Source organism: Chiloscyllium plagiosum, chromosome 48 (genome assembly GCF_004010195.1).
Source record: "Chiloscyllium plagiosum isolate BGI_BamShark_2017 chromosome 48, ASM401019v2, whole genome shotgun sequence".
Classification (NCBI taxonomy): Eukaryota; Metazoa; Chordata; class Chondrichthyes; order Orectolobiformes; family Hemiscylliidae; genus Chiloscyllium; species Chiloscyllium plagiosum.
Window position 1 is genome coordinate 2,350,805 of NC_057757.1, and position 19,762 is coordinate 2,370,566.

The 19,762-nt window shown below is 46.6% G+C and overlaps 1 protein-coding gene across 4 annotated transcripts in view; it reads right to left on the reverse strand.

The window, feature by feature from the left end:
• The window catches only part of LOC122544312 (retinal guanylyl cyclase 2-like), a 73,049-nt gene that overhangs the window by 17,296 nt on the left and 35,991 nt on the right, over positions 1-19,762 (reverse strand). For all 4 annotated transcript variants that reach the window (XM_043683469.1, XM_043683468.1, XM_043683471.1 and 1 more), the window contains exons 8-14: positions 17,799-17,879; positions 15,495-15,671; positions 12,539-12,695; positions 7,471-7,620; positions 4,776-4,924; positions 3,310-3,473; positions 1,332-1,524 (exon numbers count right to left, since the gene is read on the reverse strand). In XM_043683469.1, the coding sequence (XP_043539404.1) occupies positions 1,332-1,524; positions 3,310-3,473; positions 4,776-4,924; positions 7,471-7,620; positions 12,539-12,695; positions 15,495-15,671; positions 17,799-17,879 (1,071 nt within the window). The remainder of the gene's footprint in view (positions 1-1,331; positions 1,525-3,309; positions 3,474-4,775; positions 4,925-7,470; positions 7,621-12,538; positions 12,696-15,494; positions 15,672-17,798; positions 17,880-19,762) is intronic.

The window sequence follows — 19,762 nt, forward strand, 5'->3', positions numbered from 1 at the left end:
GCTGCCAGAGGAAGTGGTGGAGGCTGGTACAATTGCAACATTTAAGAGGCATTTGGATGGGTATATGAAGAGGAAGGGTTTGGAGGGATATGGGCCGGGTGCTGGCAGGTGGGACTAGATTGGGTTGGGATATCTAGTCGGCATGGACAGGTTGGGCCGAAGGGTCTGTTTCCATGCTGTGCATTTCTATGACTCTAAACATGCAAGAAAGAAAAGAACAGAGAGATGGGGGCGGGGATTGGTGAAATGCTGAAGAGATGGAGAAGTTTCACATGAAGGGCCTAGAGTGAGTTTTATTAAAATTTATTCATTTTGTGGGGTGTGGGTATCTTTGGCTGGGCCCAGCATTTATTGCCCGTCCCTAGTTGCCCCTTGAGAAGGTGGTAGGCTGAGCTGCCTTCTTGAACCGCTGCAGTCCATCTGCTGAAGGTTGACCCACCCAGTGCCATCAAGGAGGGAATTCCTGGATTTTGAGTCAGTGACAGTGTTTTATTTGACATCAAGGAACGGCTTTCCAAGTCAGGATGACAAGTGGCTCAGAGGAGAACTTGAAGGTGGTGGTGTTCCCGTGTATCTGATTAGATTAGATTCCCCTACAGTGTGGAAACAGACCCTTCGGCCCAACAAATCCACACCGACCCTCTGAAGAGTAACCCACCCAGATCCATTTCCCTCTGACTAATGCACCTAACGCTACGGGCAATTTGGCATGGCCAATTCACCTGACCTGCACATCTTTGGACTGTGGGAGGAAACCCACGCAGACACGGGGAGAATGTGCAAACTCCGCACAGACAGTTGCTCGAGGCTGGAATCGAACTGGGTCCCTGGAGCTGTGAGGCAGCAGTGCTAACCACTGAGCCACCGTGCTGCCCCAAATCTGCTGCCCTTGTTCTTGTAGATGGAAGTGGTTGTGGGTTTGGAAGGTGCTGTCTGAGGATCTTTGGTGAATTGCATCCTGTAGATGGTACACCTGGTGGGGAGTGTGGATGTGGTGTCAATCAAGCAGGTGCTGCTTTGTCCTGGATGGTGTCGAGTTTCTTGAGTGTTACTAGGGCTGCCCCCATCCAGGGGCAAGTGGGAAGTATTCCCTCACACTCCCGACTTGTGCCTTGTTGATGGTGGAACAGGCTTTGGGGAGTCAGGAGGGAAATTACTCACCTCAATATTCCTGGCCTCTGACCTGCTGAATGCTTTATACTTGCATACAAAAGTTTGTATAATTAGGACTGAATAAGCCTCTTACGCACAGCTAGATCGCCTCTGAGTGACCGTCTGAATTTGTCAAATACAACCTGACAAAGCTGAGCTGTTCACTCCGAGCTAACTACCTTGTAGACATCGTGGGATCCGATGATGGCGTCGAACAAAGTGTAAAGGTCGTTGAGAAGGTCAACCACCTCGATGGGATCGCTCATGGCTGAGATGGTGGTGAAACCAACAATGTCGCTGAAGTAGATGGTCACCTGCTCAAAATGTTCAGGCTCCACCGGGTCCCCCGTCTTCAGTGCCTGGGCGACAGAGCTGGGCAAGTAAGGAAGGAACGGTGAGTCAGCAATCTCTGACTGGTAATCATACCGACACTATCAGGGAGAACAGCGCTTGACGCAGGGGCATGGGTATCACTGGGATGGCCATTATTTGATGCCCCTCCCTAACTGACCCTTGAGAAGGTTCTGGTAAGCCACTATCCTGAGGGCAGTTAAGAATCAACCAGATTGGCTGTGGGTCTGGAGTCACATGTAGGTCAAACCCGACTAAGGAAGGCAGATTGCTGTCCCTAAGGAGCGTTAGTGAACCAGATGGATTTTTTTTTAAAAAAACGATTGGTGGCCAGGCATGTTGAAAGATGTGTTAGAGGATCATTGTGTTTGTAAATCGACGCAGAGAGTGTAAAAGCAAGGAGACGATGCCACACCTGTATAAGTCATAGGTCATTCCTCATTTGGAGTATTCATTCAATCCCTACAGTCTGGAAACAGTCCATTCGGCCCATCGAGTACACACTGACCCTCCGAAGAGCATCCCACCCAGGCCCAATCTATCCCTGTATTTCCCATGGCTAACCCAATTAGCCTGCACATCCCTGGGCACTATGGGACAATTTAGCACGGCCAATGCACCCTAACCTGCACATCTTTGGCCTATGGGAGGAAACCAGGGCACGTGGAGGAAACCCACACAGACATGGGAAAAATGTGCAAACTTCACACAGACAGTCATCCCAGTGTGGGATCGAACCCGGGGCCCTGGTGCTGTGAGGCACCACTAAGCTACTGTGCCACCCTAGCTCTGGGCACCTTTTTTAAGGAAGGATGTTAAAGCCCTAGAGAGCGAGAGAATGATACCAGAAATGAGGGGTTTTAGATACAAGGAAGGATTAGAGAAACTGGGCTTATTGTCTTTGGTGTCATGGTAACCTTACTAAGGTGTCCAAAGTAATGAACAATTTTGACAGGGGAAACAAGGATGTTCGATCTCCAGTAGCAACTAGGGGGTCACAACTTCAAGATCGTCAGCAAGAGAGCTAGGAGTGAGACAGGGAGAACCGTCTTTACTCAGAATTGTTCGGATTTGGAATGTGTTCCTGTGGGAGACTGATGTAGGCAGATTCCATTGGAGCCACATACATGGGACCTTGATTATCTGAAGGACAATCAAGGCGGGGAGTATTTCGTTCGGTTAATCAAATTCCAGATAATCGAGTGCCGGATAGTTTAGCCAAGCATCGGGACCTTGCAATGTTGCCGGATATCCCAATATTTGTATAATTGAGTGCCGAAATATCGAGGTTCCTCTGTATATTTGACAGCGATGAATTTAGAAGGTGAGAGAGGGGGACTAGCTGGGTATTGGAGGGAGAGATGTGAAGGAACATCGGGAAGCTGGGAGAGAATGAGAGAGCCTCAAGATCCTCCAGAACAGCCAATGAAGTAATTGAAGTGCAGTCACTATTGCCAGTTAGATATCATGGCAGCCAATTTGCGCGTGTTCTCACATGCAATAATGCCCACATAATCGATTTTTAGTGATGTTGGATATCGGGGAGACATCCCTGTGATTCTTTGCAAAGAGGGGCCGCGGGATTATTTTTATATTCACCTGATAAGCTAGACCTTGGTTTGATGTGCTGTCTGAAAGTTGGGGTCTCAGACAGTGCAGTACTCCCTTAATACTGCACTGGGAGAACCGTGGTTGGGATGTCCACCCAGCTATGTCACCCACAGCCTCCTCTCCCTCAGCCCGACGCCTCTGTTCACAGGAAGACCGAAGGGGTAGGTGGGGTTTGTGGGTACGTTTGGCACTCACTATGGCAACATCTGCGTTAGGAGCTGATCGGTTTTCTGCTTCTCGATCTCCAGCTCCTCCGTCCTCTCCTTGATCAGGTCCTCCAGATTGCTGGAGTATTGCTCCAGCATCCGCAGCATCGAGTCGATAATGTTTGTCTTCTTGCCCTTGTTAATGTTTTTAAACTGCCGGCACAGGGAACAAACAACATGGAAGATCAGCTCTCCTGAATCTTGCCGAAAAGGCAAACGTGTGCATTTTTAATTCATTAGATGTTGGGATCACTGTCTCGACCAACGTTTATTGCCCATCCCTAATTGCCCAGAGGGCAGTTAAGAGTCAACCACATTGCTGTGGGTCTGAAGTTACATGTAGGCCAGACCAGGTAAAGATGGTTGGTTTCTTGCCTGAAGGATATTAATGAACCTTTTTCGGTCAATCAATATGATCATCATTAGATTCTTATTTCTAGATTTTCATTTTACTGAATTCAAATTCCATAATTTGGCATACTTGCCTTTATTGGTCAGAGTATTGAGTACAGGAGTTGGGAGGTCATGTTGCATCTGTACAGGACATTGGTTAGGCCACTTTTTGAACACTGCATGCAATTCTGGTCTCCCTATTCCAGGAATGATGTTGTGAAACTTGAAAGGGTTCAGAAAAGATTTACAAGGATGTTGCCAGGGTTGGAGGGTTTGAGCTACAGGGAGAGGCTGAACAGGCTGGGGCTGTTTTCCCTGGAGTGTCGGAGGCTGAGGGGGGTAATCTTATAGAGGTTTATAAAATCATGAGGGGCATGGATAGGATAAATAGACAAAGTTTTTTTTTCCTGGAGTCGGGGTGTCCAGGAGTCCAGAACTAGAGGGCATTGGTTTAGGATGAGAGGGGAAAGATATAAAATGGACCTAAGGGAGCAGCTTTTTCACACAGAGGGTGATACGTGCATGGAATGTGCTGCCAGAGGAAGTGGTGGAGGCTGGTACAATTGAAACATTTAAGAGGCATCTGGATGGGTATATGAATAGGAAGGGTTTGGAGGGATAGGGGCCAAATGGGACTAGATTAATTTAGGATATCTGATCAGCATGGACAAGTTGGGCCGAAGGGCCTGTACAACTCTATGAGTCGATCAGCCGTGGCAGGATTTGAGCTCGGGTCCCCAGAATATTACCAGGGTTCTTGGATTAACAGGGTTTATGCCAGAAACGTCAATGCTCCAGCTCCTCAGATGCTGCCTGACCTGCTGTGCTTTTCCAGCACCACACTCTCGACTTCCTGGTTTAACAGCCCAGAGACAATGCCACGAGGCCATTGCCACGCCTTTTCACTTTGAAATCATCAGGACACAATGCAAGAATGCCATAATTTCAAACAATGCATACTGCAGGAGACAAGAGTGCAAAAAATTTGTATATTTTACACAGTCAATTTTGGAGCCTCTAACAGCTCCGAGAGTGTGCCCGGGTGGGAGAGGTGGTGCTGACCTGGTCAAAGATCTGGTCAAAGTTGGGTCGTCTCTCAGGCTGCTCACTCCAACATTGTTTCATGATCTGGATACACTCCATGGGAGCAAGATCTGGTGAGACGGAGGGCCGGCACAGTGGCGGAGGCTTCTGTACTTTCTTGACAATATCTGAAAAGGAATAGGAGCAGCTTTGTAGAAACCAGCACGTGAGCAGCCACCTCTGCACCGACCGTCACAGCCATCGGCAAGGCTGGTGTAAAATGGAAGGAAAACAGAACAAAGCTCAGCAGGTGCCACAGCATCTGTCGAGAGAAGTTGGATTAATGTTTCAGTTCCAGTGACCCTTCCTCTGAAGAGGGGTCACTCGATCCAAAACATCACCTCCGATTTCTCTCTACAGATGCTGCCTGAACTGCTGAGCTTTTTCAGCAACTTCTGTTTCTGTTGAGCAAGGTTGATGTCACCAGTCAATAGCACCCCGGACAATCAACGACCATAAGCCATTCCTGATGAAGGGCTTATGCCCGAAACTTCGATTCTCCTGTTCCTCGGATGCTGCCTGGCCTGCTGTGCTTTTCCAGCACCACATTCTCGAGTTTGATCTCCAACATCTGCAGTCGCACTTTCTCCCAGCCAATGACCTGCCTGGATGACATTTCCTGATGAAGGGCTTTTGCCCGAAATGTCAATTTTACTGCTCCTCGGATGCTGCCTGAACTGCTGTGCTTTTCCAGCACCACTAATCCAGAATCTGGATGACATTTCAGACAATTTTTTTTTAGATTAGATTAGATTACTTTACAGTGTGAAAACAGACCCTCCGGCCCAACAAGTCCACACCGACCCGCCGAAGCGCAACCCACCCATAACCCTACATTTACCCCTTACCTAACACTACGGACAATTTAGCATGGCCAATTCACCTGACCCTGCACATCTTTGGGAGGAAACCAGAACACCTGGAGGAAACCCACGCAGACACAGGGAGAATGTGCAAACTCCACACAGTCAGTCGCCTGAGGCGACAACTGTCCTAGTTCCAATCTCTATCCCTTCTCTTTGAAGTTGGCACAAGTGCCAAAATATGAAGGGAACTTGAATATCGTTGAAAAGAGACATGTGGCTGAAGCTTTGCAACTTGCTCTGGATCAGGAGTTTTAAGATGGCCAAGCTGTAGCGTGAATATAATCCACTATCCTCACGGGAAGGTTCACGGAGTGAGCCGAGTGGACCGCAAACCTTTAAGGTGGGAGGTAGAGATCTAACTTTCCAACATATAAACCATTCTCAGTTGGCGGCACTTCCAGTCTGGGGCAGAAGAATAATACCCACTCCAGGAGTCCTGAATGCAAAATCCAGGCGCATGCTCCCATTGCTGTGCTGAGGGAGTGCTGCGCTGCCAGAGATGCTGTCTTTGGGATCAGATGCTAAACTGGGGGGGGGGTGGGCCTTTCAAGTCGGCAGGAAAGATCCCTTCGCCACCAATTTGAAAACGAACACTGCAGTTCTCCCAAGCGTCCTGGAGCCAATATTTATCCCTCAACCAACAAAGCCAAAGAGAAAACAAACACTCCAGCTGTCGTCATGTTGCTATTTGTGGGATCATGCTGTGCAAATCGGGGAGGTGCGGATGCAATCTGGAAAGAAGCAAGTATAGAACTGACATTAGGGGAAACCTTCACTCAGGAACTGAGCAACTTTAAGTACATTGAAGTCGTCATTGGACATGCATATGGACGTACATGGAATAGTGTAGGTGGGGTGGGGTTCAGATTGGTATAACAGGTCGGCGCAACATTGAGGGCCGAAGGGCCTGTACTGCGCTGTAATGTTCTATGTTCTACGTTCTAACCCATGGATGGACAGATATTGGAGACTGCACAATTACAGTCAATGAAGGGGTGTTTGGACGGCTTGATGGGATCCTGTGGATGTTGAGTTTTTCTTTATTCGTTCACGGGATGAGGGCATTGCTGGCCAGGCCAGCATTTACGACCCATCCCTAATTGCCCAGAAGGCAGTTAAGAGTCAACCACTTTGCTGTGGGTCTGGAGTCACATGTAGGCCAGAGCAGGTAACGATGGCAGATTCCTTCCCTAAAGGACATTCGTAAACTAGGTGGGTTTTCCCCACAATAGATTCACGGTCATCATTGGATTCTTAATTCCAGATATTATCAAATTCCACCATCTGCCGTGGAGGGATTCGAACCCAGGTTCCCAGAACATCCTCTGGATCTCTGGATTAACAGTCCAGCGGTAAGGCCACTAGGCCATCGCCTTCCCAGGCGTGAGAATGATGTTGTTGTTCCTGTCCGAGAGACATTTCCACATCAGAGGGTGGCCCATTGGAGTCCATGCTGACTCTCTGGAGACCAATCAGAGCAGACTCAATCTCCTCCCCACATCCTGCTCTATCCAGGAGACCCCTGCAACTTTATTTCCCTCGAGTGTCCCTCCAGCTACCTTTCGAAGACGTGCTCTCTCTCACAACTACTTCCCCCACCACTCCTCCTCTCCACCCCTCCTGCACCTTCCCCGCTGTGCCCTCCACCCCCCTCCACACTCCTCCTCTTCTCCCCACACTCTCAAATCGGCACTGCTTTCCCGCCCATTAATCTGTGCGCAGCCTCATTGCGCGCACCATCAGCTAATGAGCTTTCTCCAGGTTAAGGGCACACGTCTAAGCAGCCAACACCATGACGGTGGGGGTACCATTGGGACTCAGGTCCAGCATGGAGAATGGAGGTCCTCGCACGATCACTTCCTGCATGATGATGGAGAAGCTGTAGACATCTCCGCAGAAAGTCCCCACCTTCTCGAGGCTCGGATCTCGAAGAAGCTCCGGGGCCGTCCAAAACCGGTCTGGTGACGAGAGAGAAAAAAGAAAAACGTGAATCGAGTGGGAAACTTCTTTCCGTGAAATTAAGACGCAACATAGAACTCTCCTGGTGCTCATTTCCATACGGGTCTGTTAGGTTTGAATGCGTCGCCTCTCTCTATAAATAGGCCAGGGTGGAACAGCAACAACCAAATGCCAAACATGTCATCGAGTCATAGAGCACGGAAACAGACCTTTCAGTCCAACTTGTCCACGCTGACCAGATACCCCAGCCCAATCTAGTCCCATTTGCCAATGTTTGCCCCATATCCCTCTAAACCCTTCCTCATATAAGCATCCAGACGCCTTTTAAATGTTATCGTTGTACCAGCCTCCACCACTTCCTCTGGCGGCTCATTCCACACATGCACCACCCTCTGTGTGAAAAAGTTGCCCCTTAGGTCCCTTTTAAATCTTTCCCCTCTCACCTCAAACCTATGCCCAAGGCTGCAGATGCTGGAAACCAGAGTTTAGATTAGAGTGGTGCTGGAAAAGCACAGCAGGTCAGGTAGCATCCGAGGAGCAGGAAAATCGACGTTTCAGGCAAAAGCCCTTCATCAGGAATGGCTGAAGGGCTTTTGCCTGAAACGTCGATTTTCCTGCTCCTCGGATGCTGCCTGACCTGCTGTGCTTTTCCAGCACCACTCTAATCTAAACCCTTAAACCTATGCCACTTTAGTTCTGGTCTCCCCCACCCCAGGGAAAAGACCTTGTCTATTCACCCTATCCATGCCTCTCATGATTTTATAAACCACTATAAAGTCACCCCTCAGCCTCCGACATTCCAGGGAAAACAGCCCCAGCCTATTCAGCCTCACCCGATAGCTCAAACCTTCCAACCCTGGCAACATCCTTGTAAATCTTTTCTGAACCTTTCCAAGTTTCACAACATCCTTCAGGAGAAAGTGAGGTCTGCAGATGCTGGAGATCAGAGCTGGAAATGTGTTGCTGGTCCGACATTCCAGGGAAAACAGCCCCAGCCTGTTCAGCCTCTCCCTGTAGCTCAAACCTTCCAACCCTGGCAACATCCTTGTAAATCTTTTCTGAACCTTTCCAAGTTTCACAACATCCTTCCTATAGCATAGAGACCAGAACTGCACGCAGTGTTCCAAAAGTGGCCTAACCAATGTCCTGTACAGCTGCAACACAACCTCCCAACCCCTGTACTCAATGCACTGACCAAGGAAAGTGTACCAAACGCCTTCTTCACTATCCTGTCTCCCTGCGACTCCACCTTCAAGGAGCTATGAACCTCCACTCCAGGTGTTTGAAATTCTCCTCCCCAAATGGGACTTACAGGCTGAGTCACTGAATAAAGCTGAAAATAACTTTACACAAACTTTAATAAACAATGGAGTCAAGAGTGTGAAGGTGGAATGGGGTAAGAAAATGGAGTAACAGACACAAACAGATTTTATTGTATAGTGGAGGTTGAGGGTAGTGAGGTCAGTGATAGGGTTTACAAAGTCAGGAGAGGACACCAGCAATTAGGACATTGGTTTGAAATGTGTGTACTTCAATGCGAGCAGCATCCAGAATAAGGTGGGTGAACTTGCAGCATTGGTTGGTCCTTGAGATCTCGATGTTGTGGCCATTTCAGAGGCATGGCTAGAGGAGGGTCAGGAATGGTTGTTGCAGATTCCGGAATTTAGACGTTTCAGTAAGAACAGAGAAGATGGTAAAAGACAGATAGGTGTGGCATTGTTAATCAAGGGTAGTATTTCAGCAGCTAAGATAACGTTTGAGGACTCATCCACTGAGGTAGTTTGGGCTGAGGTTAGAAACAGGAAAGAAGTCACCCTGTTGGGAGATTTTTTTTAATTACATTCCCCTACAGTGTGGAAACAGGCCCTTCAGCCCAACAAGTCCACGCTGACCCTCTGAAGAGCAACTCATCCAGACCCATTTCCCTCTGACTAATGCACCTAACACTATGGGCAATTTAGCACGGCCAATTCACCTGATCTGCACAACTTTGGACTGTGGAAAGAAACCGGAGCACCTGGAGGAAACCCACGCAGACACGGGGAGAATATGCAAACTCCACAAAGACTGTCGCCCGAGGCGGGAATCGAACCTGGGTCTCTGGCGCTGTGAGGCTGTAGTGCTAACCACTGAGCCACCATGTCACCCTATGCCTCCATTTCTATAGGTCTCCGAATTGTTCCAGGGATGTAGAGAAAGGATAGCAAAGATGACTCCCGATAGGAGTAACAGGATAGTTGTTATGGGAGACTTCAACTTCCTCAATACTGACTGGAAATACTATTCTTCAAGTAGTTTAGATGGGTCAGTTTTTGTTCAATGTGCGCAGGAGAGTTTTCTGACATGGTATGTAGACAGGCCAACAAAGGGCAATGCCATATTGGATTTGGTACCGGGGAATGAACCCGACTAGGTGTTAGATTTGGAGGTAGGTGAGCACTTTGGTGATAGTGACCATTATTCAGTTATGTTTACAATAGCAATGGGCAGGGCCAGGTACATACTGCAGGGAAAGAGGTATAACTGGAGGAAAAGCTATTAGGTAAGATTTAGGATGCATAGGATGGGGAAGGAAACTGCAGGGGATGGACACACTTGAAAAAGGAACAGCTACAGTGTGTCCTTGATAAGTATATGCCTATCAAGCAGGGAGGTAGTTGTGGAGAGAGAGCCAAGGTTTACTAAAGATGTTGAAGCTCTTGTCAAGATAAAGAAGGCTTATATGAGGAGTGAAGGCTCAGTTAGGGGGCTTGAGAGTTATAAGATAGCCAGGAAGGACCTAAAGAGAGAGCTAAGAAGAGCCAGGAGGGGATGTGAGAAGTTGGCGGATTGGATCAAGGAAAACCTTAAGGCCTTCTATCGGTATATCAGGAATAAAAGAATGACTAGAGTCAGATTAGGGCCAAGCAAAGACAGTAGTGGAAAGTTGTGTGTGGAATCTGAGGGCATAGGGGAAGCGCTTAATGAATACTTTTCCTCAGTATTCACACTGGAAAAGGGCAATGTTAGTGAGAATACAGAGAAAGAGGCTACAAGGCTAGATGAGATTGAGGTTGACAAAGAGGAGGTTTTAGGAATTTTGGAAGATCTGTAAATACATAAGTCCCCTGGGACGGATGGGATTTATCCTCGGATTCTCTGGGAAGGCAGGGAGGAGATTGCAGGGCCTTTGGCTTTGATCTTCATGTCGTCATTGTCAACAGGAGTAGTGCCAGAAGACTGGAAGATAGCAAATGTTCCCTTGTTCAAGAAGGGGAGTTGGGACAACTCTGGTAATTATAGGCCAGTGTGCCTTACTTCAGTTGTGGGTAAGGTGTTGGGAAAGGTTATATGAGACAGGATTTATCATCTGGAAAGGAATAATTTGATTATGGATAGTCAACACTGTTTTGTGAAGGATAGGTCGTGCCTCACTAACCTTATTGAGTTCTTCAAGGTGACCAAACAGGTGGAAGAAGGTAAAGTGGTTGATGTGGTGTATATGGATTTCAGTAAGGTGTTTGATAAGGTTCCACACGGTGGGCTATTGCACAAAATACAGAGTTTCAGGATTGAAGGTAATTTAATGGTTTGGATCAGAAACTGGCTAGCTGAAAGAAGACAGAAGGTGGTGGTTGATGGGAAATGTTCATCCTGGAGCTCAGTTACCAGTGGAATGCCTCAAGGATCTGTTTTGGGGTCACTGCTGTTTGTCATTTTTATAAGTTACCTGGATGTGGGCGTAGAAGGATGGTTGAGTAAATTTGCGGATGACACTAAGGTAGTCACAGTTGGGGATAGTGACAAAGGATTACAGAGGGACATAGCTAAGATACAGATTTGGGCTGAGAAGTGGCAAATGGAGTTTAATATGGAAAAGTGTGAGGTAGTTCACTTCGGAAGAAGTAACAGGAATGCAGAGTACTGGGCTAATGGTAAAATTCTTGGCAGTGTAGATGAACAGAGAGATCTTGGTGTCCTGTGCATGAATCCCTGAAAGTTGCCACCAAGGTTGATAGGGTTGTTAAGAAGGCATATGTTGAAGAAGTAACAGGAATGCAGAGTACTGGGCTAATGGTAAAATTCTTGGCAGTGTAGATGAACAGAGAGATCTTGGTGTCCTGGTGCATGAATCCCTGAAAGTTGCCACCAAGGTTGATAGGGTTGTTAAGAAGGCATATGGTGTGTTGGCATTTATTGGTAGAGGGATTGAGCTTCATGCTTCAAGGTCATGCTTCAGCTGTACAAAACACTGGTAAGGCCGCACCTGGGGTATTGCGTACAGTTCTGGTCACTGCATTATAGGGAGGAAGTGGAAGCTTTGGAAAGGTTTCAGAAGAGATTTACTGGGATGTTGCCTGGTATGGAAGGAAGGTCTTATGAGGAAAGGCTGAGGGAACTGAGGCTGTTTTCATTGGAGAGACGTTTGAGAGGTGACTTAATCGAGACATATAAGATAATCAGAGGGTAAGATAGGGTGGACAGTGACAGCCTTTTTCCTCAGATGGTGAAGGCTAACACGAGGGGACATAGTTTTAAGTTGAGGGGTGATAGATATAGGACAGATATCAGGGGTAGTTTCTTCACTCAGAGAGTAGTAAGGGCATGGAATGGCCTGCCTGCAACAGTAGCAAACTCACCGACGTTAAGGGCATTGGACATATATATGGATAAAAATGTAACAGTGTAGGTTAGATGGGCATCAGACTAATTTCACAGGTCAGCGCAACATTGAGGGCCGAAGGACCTGTACTGCGCTGTAACGTTCTATGGAGCAGGATGGAGGGACCGGATGGCCTATTCTCACTCCCATACATCAGGTTGTTATTTCCTTAAACCCCACCCTGGTACACTTGGTAAGTTTAACTGCCTTTTTGAGGAAAGTCCCAAGTGTGGCTCTTGGCCAACACTAAGCTAACCATTGCAGAGCATCATTACCTTCTGGCTTCGGATCCATCCATGTAACATTTTGAACTTCCAGTAACTCATTATAACCATAGTCCGTCACCTTTAAGACAAATCTTCCGTCTACCACACAGTTCCTGGATTTCAAACGCCCATGGACCAGTTGTCGGTGGTGAAGAAACTTCATACCCTGTGAAAAGCAGATGACAAACGTGAACCCCACAGGATTTCAACTGTTGTTGCAAATCTGCTCCTGACCTCTTTCCAGCCTTGGTTCAAACATGGACCAAAGAGCTGACTTCCAGAGGGGAGGGGAGGGGGACAGCCCTTGACATCAAGGCTGCATTCAACTGAATGTGGCATCAAGAAGCCCTGGCAAAACTGGAATCAATGGGTATCAGGTGGCAAACCTTCCAGTGGTTGGAGTCATACCTGGCACACAGGAAGGTGGGAGTCAAAAAGTGTAGTGCTGGAAAAGCACAGCCAGTCAGGCTTCCTCTACATAGGAGGGTGGCCATGGTTGTTGGAGGTCAGTCATCTCAACTCCCAGTTATCTCTACAGGAGTTCCTCAGGGTAATGTCCGAGGCCCAACCATCTTCAGCTGTTTCGTCAATAACTTTCCCTCTGTCATAAGGTCAGAAGTGGGGACGTTTGCCAATGATTGCACAACATTCAGCACCATTCGACACTCCTCAGATACTGAAGCAGTCCGTGTCCAAATGCAACAAGATCTGGGCAATATCCAGGGGTGGGCTGACAAACGGCAAGTTACATTCCCACCACACAAAATGCCAGGCAATGATCACCTCCAACAAGAGCAGCAATCTAACTGCCGCACCTTGACGTTCAATAATGCTGCCATCACTGAATTCCCCACTATCCACATCCTGGAAGCTACCACTGACCAAAAAGTCAACTGGACTCATCACATAAACACAATGGCTATAAAAACATGTCAGAGACTAAGAATCTTGTAGTGTGTAACACGCCTTGTGACTCCCCAAAGCCTGTCCAACATAGACAAGGCACGAGTCAGGAGTGTGAGGGAATACTCCCCACTTGCCCTGGATGGGGGCAGCTCCAGCAACACTCAAGAAGCTTAACATCATCCAGTACAAAGCAGCCCCCGCTTGATTGGCACCACATCCACAAATGTCCACTCCCTCCAGCCCCGACGCTTAGTAGCAGCAGAGTGCACCATCTACAAGATGCACTGCAGAAACTCAGCAAAGATCCTCAGACAGCAACTTCCAAATCCATGACCACATCTATCCAGAAGGACAAGGGCAGTAGATACGTGGGAACATCACCCCCTTGCAAGTTGCCCTCCGAGCCCCTCACCATCCTGACTTGGAAATATATTGGCCGTTCCTTCAGTGTGGCTGGGTCAAAATCCTGAATTCCTTCCCTAAGGAACATTGTGGATCTACCTACAACACACGGACTGCTGCAGTTCAAAAAGGCAGCTCACCACCACCTTCTCAAGGGGCAACTAGGAACGGGCAATAAATTTTTGCCAGCCAGCCATCTCACATGTGAAGAAGAAAAGCTCATCTCCGTTTCATGGAAAGAGATGACAAGAATTTACAACCTTCAGGGTTGAATGAGGTAAGTTTACATCCTGCCAGATCATTCAATCCTTATTTGGAACAATTCGGTTTTATCAACAGAGGTAGCTCAGTTATGTTTATAACTGTGAGACCCTTTAGAATTTTATTCCTCACTTACATCCTTTATCCCTTAAGCCATGCAAAGCTTTCCCCCTTCAAGAAATTTTCCAATCTTGAAAACCTTGATTGAATCTGCCTCTACCACACTTGTGGACAGCACACTCCTAACCCCCTGCTGTACAAAATCACAGAACTATAGAAAATAGGAGCAGTCTGGGGGACTTGGATAAAATGCAGATTTGGGCTGAGAGGTGGCAAATGGAGTTCAATGCAACTAAATGTGAGGTGATGCACTTTGGGAAGAATAACAGGAAGGCAGAGTACTGGGTCAATGGAAAGATTCTTGGTAGTGTGGATGTGCAGAGGGATCTTGGTGTCCATGTACATAGATCCCTGAAAGTTGCCACCCATGTGGATAGTGTTGTTAAGGCGGCATACGGTGTGTTAGGTTTTATTGGTAGAGAGATTGAGTTCCAGAGCCGTAATGTCATGCTGCAACTATACAAAATGCTAGTGCAGCTACACTTGGAATACTGTGTACAGTTCTGGTCGACCCATTACAGGAAGGATGTGGAAGCATTGGAAAAGATGCAGAGGAGATTTACCAGGATGTTGCCTGGTCTGGAGGGAAGGTCTTATGAGGAAAGGCTGAGAGACTTGGGTCTGTTCTCATTGGAAAGAAGGCGGCTAAGGGGGATTTGATAGAGACATACAAGATTATCAGAGGATTAGATAGGGTAGACAGTGAAAGTCCTTTTTCCTCGGGTGATGATGTTAGTTTGTATGAGGTTTTTCCTCGGGTGATGATGTTAGTTTGTATGAGGAGGCATAACTACAAATTGAGGGGTGACAGATTTAAGACAGCCATTTGAGCCTGCTCCACCATTCAACATGATCGCGACTAATTAGTGAACTCTGTCCTCTGTTCCTGCTTTCTCCCTGTACCCTTTGACCCCTTTAGCACTAAGAACTATACCTAAGTCCTTCCCGAAAATATTCAGTATTTTGGTCACAACCGCTTTCTATGGCAGAGAATTCCACAGGCTCACCGCTCCCTCAACTTCTGTTCGCCTCAATCTTAAACAGCCTATATTATATCCTTCAACGGTGACCTTTGGATTTGAACTCCTCTTTATCCTCCAATTGCCTTAGATTCTTCTGTCATCCATCTTAAGTCGTATCTCCTGGTCCCCAACCCTTTGGAACTATTTGTCTCTCTCTTTCTATTCTGTCCAGAGCCATCATGAATTTGAACACAACGCTAACTTTATAGGCCATCCAAAAGAGAGACTTTGCGGGTCCTATAAAGTCTATTTACCATAATCAGGTCGAGAAGAAGGGAGGATTTGAACATCCAGTCGAGCTTCATGTCTTTATTCGTGATGAGGTCCTCCAGACTCCCCCTGGAGCAATGCTCAGTGACGATTGCGAGGATATCACAGTCATGAAAGAGCCCCAAGAATGGATTCACATTCTCATGTCTCAATTCCTGGATCTGGAAAGATCGCTTTGTTACAAAAGGATTTACTGAAATAGGCCATTCAGTCCTTGGCAGCCAGTTGCCCAGCATAATTGAAAAATCAAGTGCCAAATTGTGATGATAAAACAAATTAAACAAGTTGCCATAATTCATAAAATACTGCAACCACTAAAGTAATAAAATAATTACACAATTTTGAACATTTCAGCATATAAATGCAGAATTAAAATGGAACATTTACTGTATTTCACAGCAATTTCAGTTCATTAAATTCTCAATTATTGTCTGATTGTCACACCTCAGTATAGGGGGTCATGTTGAGGCTGTACATTGGTTAGGCCACTTCTGGAACACTGCGTGCAATTCTGGCCTCTCTGCTATAGAGAGGATGTTGTGAAACATGAAAGGGTTCAGAAAAGATTTACAAGGATGTTGCCAGGGTTGGAGGGTTTGAGCTACAGGGAGAGGCTGAATAGGCTGGGGCTGTTTTCCCTGGAGCGTCGGAGGCTGAGGGGTGACCTTATAGAGGTTTGTAAAATCATGAAGGGCTTGGAAAGGGTGATTAGCCAAGGTCTTTTCCCCCAGGGTAGGGGAGTCCAAAACTAGAGGTCATAGGTTTAAGGTGAGAGGGGCAAGAGTTAAAAGGGACATCTTTTTCACACAGAGGGTGGTGCGTGTATGGAATGAGCTGCCAGAGGAAGTGGTGGAGGCTGGTACAATGACAACATTTAAAAGGCATCTGGATGAGTATACAAATAGGAAGGGTTTAGAGGGATATTGGCCAAGTGCTGGCAAATGGGACTAGATTAATTTGGGAGATCTGGTCGGCATGGACGGGTTGGACCGAAGGGTCTGTTTCCGTGCTGCATGACTCTATATCCAATTAATGAGAATGGCAAAGGTACTGACACATGAATACCATTAGAAACCAGGATGAAGCAACAGTTAAAAAGGCAGACAAATGAAACATCTTTACTGATAAACATTGAATTAAGGATTCTTTTAAGGTTGAAAAATAAGGGAGCTATGAAAGGAGCACGAAATGTCGCAAATAAATCAACTAGATACAGTTTTGTAAAGGAGGCTTTACTGAATAACGACAATGAAATGATACAATAACACATGAAATTGGGAGGAACACGTGCAAAGCAGGGGGGATCCAAAAATATATTTTAAAAACAGAAGATCCTTCCACTGAAAATTCAGAAATATTAGAAACCCTCAGATAGTACCCCTCACGTGGTTTAAAAAAAAAAGACCAATCCGACATCACCCTGCCCTGCGCAGGCTACCAAGGTTCTGGGCTCAATCTGCCATCCCTGCTTAGTGAAAGTGGGGGGACTCTCACACTGCAGGGTTAAAGATGAAGGAGTCAATGGGATGATGATGGAAGGGACCAATGAATCACTGAGTGCAGAATGAGGCCAGGTAGCCCATCGTGTCTACACCAGCTCTCTGAATGAGCGACTCACTTTGCGTCATCGTCCGCCTTCTCCCAGTACTCCGATACATTCTTCCTTCTTGGGTAACTGTCTGATTCCATCCTCAATACCTCCACTGAACCCGCCTACACCACAATCTCAGGCAGTGCATTCCAGACCCTAACCACCCTTTTCACTGGGTGAAAAGGCTTTGTCTCATTTTGCTATGGATTCTTTTGCTTAAAAACGTCAAATTAGCACCCTTTTTGATTCTTTCATGGTGGGGAAGGATTTCTCCCTGCATTCCCTCTGTAGAAGACAGCAGCAACTAAAAATATCGAAGATGGAGATGGAGGGACCGATGCAATAAAGGGACAAGCAGACTGACTGAAGATGGAGTGAGTGCAAATGAGGGATTGAAGATGGAATTAAGGACTAAAGATGGAGGGAGAGAGACTGAGGGATTGAAGGTGGAAGGGAAGAGGCTACTGGGAGATTGTAGATGGAGGGACAGAATCACTGAGGTATTGGAGATGGAAGAAGCGGCAGAGGAATTGAAAATAGAAGTACCAACACATTGCTGGTCTTGCAGACAAAGGATACAGTTGACAGACTTGGCAGTACTACATTATCTCACTTTGGACAAGTCAGAAATGGGGATTTTTCCCCTTCTGGTTCTGAAGCACATTTGCTTTAGTTTAGGAATTAAAGAATAGCTCACCTTAGAGAACACAGTTTTGGTCAAAGGTTTGACCTCGGTAAATTTTCCATTCCTGATCTTCTTCAGCCATACCCAGTCTCCCTGTTCCATTAAGATTGCAGAATATATCAAGCATTAGGATAAAAACAAAAGGACTGTCCCATTGTGCATGCACCAAATCTTTGAAAGCCCTCTTACAATTTATGAATTAACTAACTCATAAATTAGTCCCACTCACCACAGCCTTGCAAATATTTTCTCTGCGAATATCTATCCAATTCTGTTTTGCTGATGTCATTCTATCCATGATCAGCCGTCCAAATGTATCTATCCCCCAAAAAGTGTGCGGTAGTCACCCAGTAAGACAGAAACGTATTGCAATGAACCAGTTCAGTGTCCTTCAACTCCCTACTACTTGACCCCACTCAAGAGTCCCTTCATTTGCAATTTGAATACATAAATACATTATTCCTACAAATTTAAATTAGATTAGATTTCCTACAGTATGGAAACAGGCCATTTGGCCCAACAAGTCCATACCAACCCTCCACAGAGTTTCACACCCAGACCCATTCCCCTACCCGATATTTACCCCTGACTAATGCACCCAACACTATGGGCAATTTAGCATGACCAATTCACTCGAACCTGCACATCTTCAGATTGTGGGAGGAAACCCATGCAGACACAGGGAGAACGTGCAACCTCCACACAGACAGTCGCTTGAGGTGGGAATCAAACTTGGGCCTCTGGCGCTATGAGGCAGCAGTGCTAGCCACTGAGCCACTGCGCCACCCGTTATAACTTAGTGTGTTTTTGGAAATGACTAGGATAGTTCCATTTTGCAACAGATTTGGTACTGGATGGTATGCAGGATTCAAAATGTGCCACGCTTCATGCAAAACGCTTTCTTGTATAACGTGGAAGGTTTGAGTTATAAAGAAAGGCTGGGACTTCTTTTATCGGAGCATCGGAGGTTGGGAGGCGACTGATACAAGTTTATAAAACAATGAGGGGTACAGATAGAGTTAATTTCTCTAGGCTGGGGGATTTCAACAGTAGGGGGCACATCTTTTAAGTTGGTGAGAGGAGAGAGACTTAAAAAGGACCTGAGAGTCAAATTCTTTTTTAACACAGACGGTGGTTTGCACGTGGAAAGACCTTCTTGCGGAAGTAGTAAATGTACAATTGCAACGTTTAAAAGACATTTGGATAAGTCCGTGAATAGGAAACGTTTGGAGGGAGGAGCAGGCAGGTGGGACTAGTTTAGCTTGGGATTATGTTCGGCATGGGCTGGTTGGGCCAAAGGGTCTGTTTCTGTGTTGTTTGACTCTTTGATTACAAAAGGGTGTTAAAGACAGTTCAGAATGCGATCAAGCAGAAAATAAATAAATCAATGATTTATTTAAGACGTATATATTGCACACAGTTCTGGCCACCACATTATCAGAAGGATGAGGATGCTCTGGAGAGGCTACGGAAAAGGTTTACCTGGATGTTGCCTGGTGTGGGGGATTTTAGCTATGAAGTAAAGTTGGATAGACTGGGTTTGTTTTCACTGGAACACAGGAGGTGGAGGGGCGGCCAGATAGAAGTTTATCAGCTTGTGAATGGTGTGGATAGAGTGGAAAGTATGAGACTTTTTCCCAGGGTGGAGGGGTCAATTACTAGGGGACACAAGTTCAAGGTGTGGGGGGTGGGGGGGGGGGGGAAATGGGGAGTTCAACAGGGATGTGCGAGGTATGTTTTTCACACAAAGGGTGGGGAGTGCCTGGGAATGTGCTGCCAGAGGAGGTGGTAGAAGCAGACACAGTAGCAGCATTTCAGTAGCACCTGGTCAAATACAGGAGTAGGAAGGGAGTAGAGGGGTATGGATCCTGTAAGTGAAGACAGTTTTGGTGTGGAAGGGAAAAATGTGTCAGCACTGGCTCGGAGAGCTTGTTCCTGTGTTGTATTGTTCTTTGTTCTAATGTCTCTTTGCATTC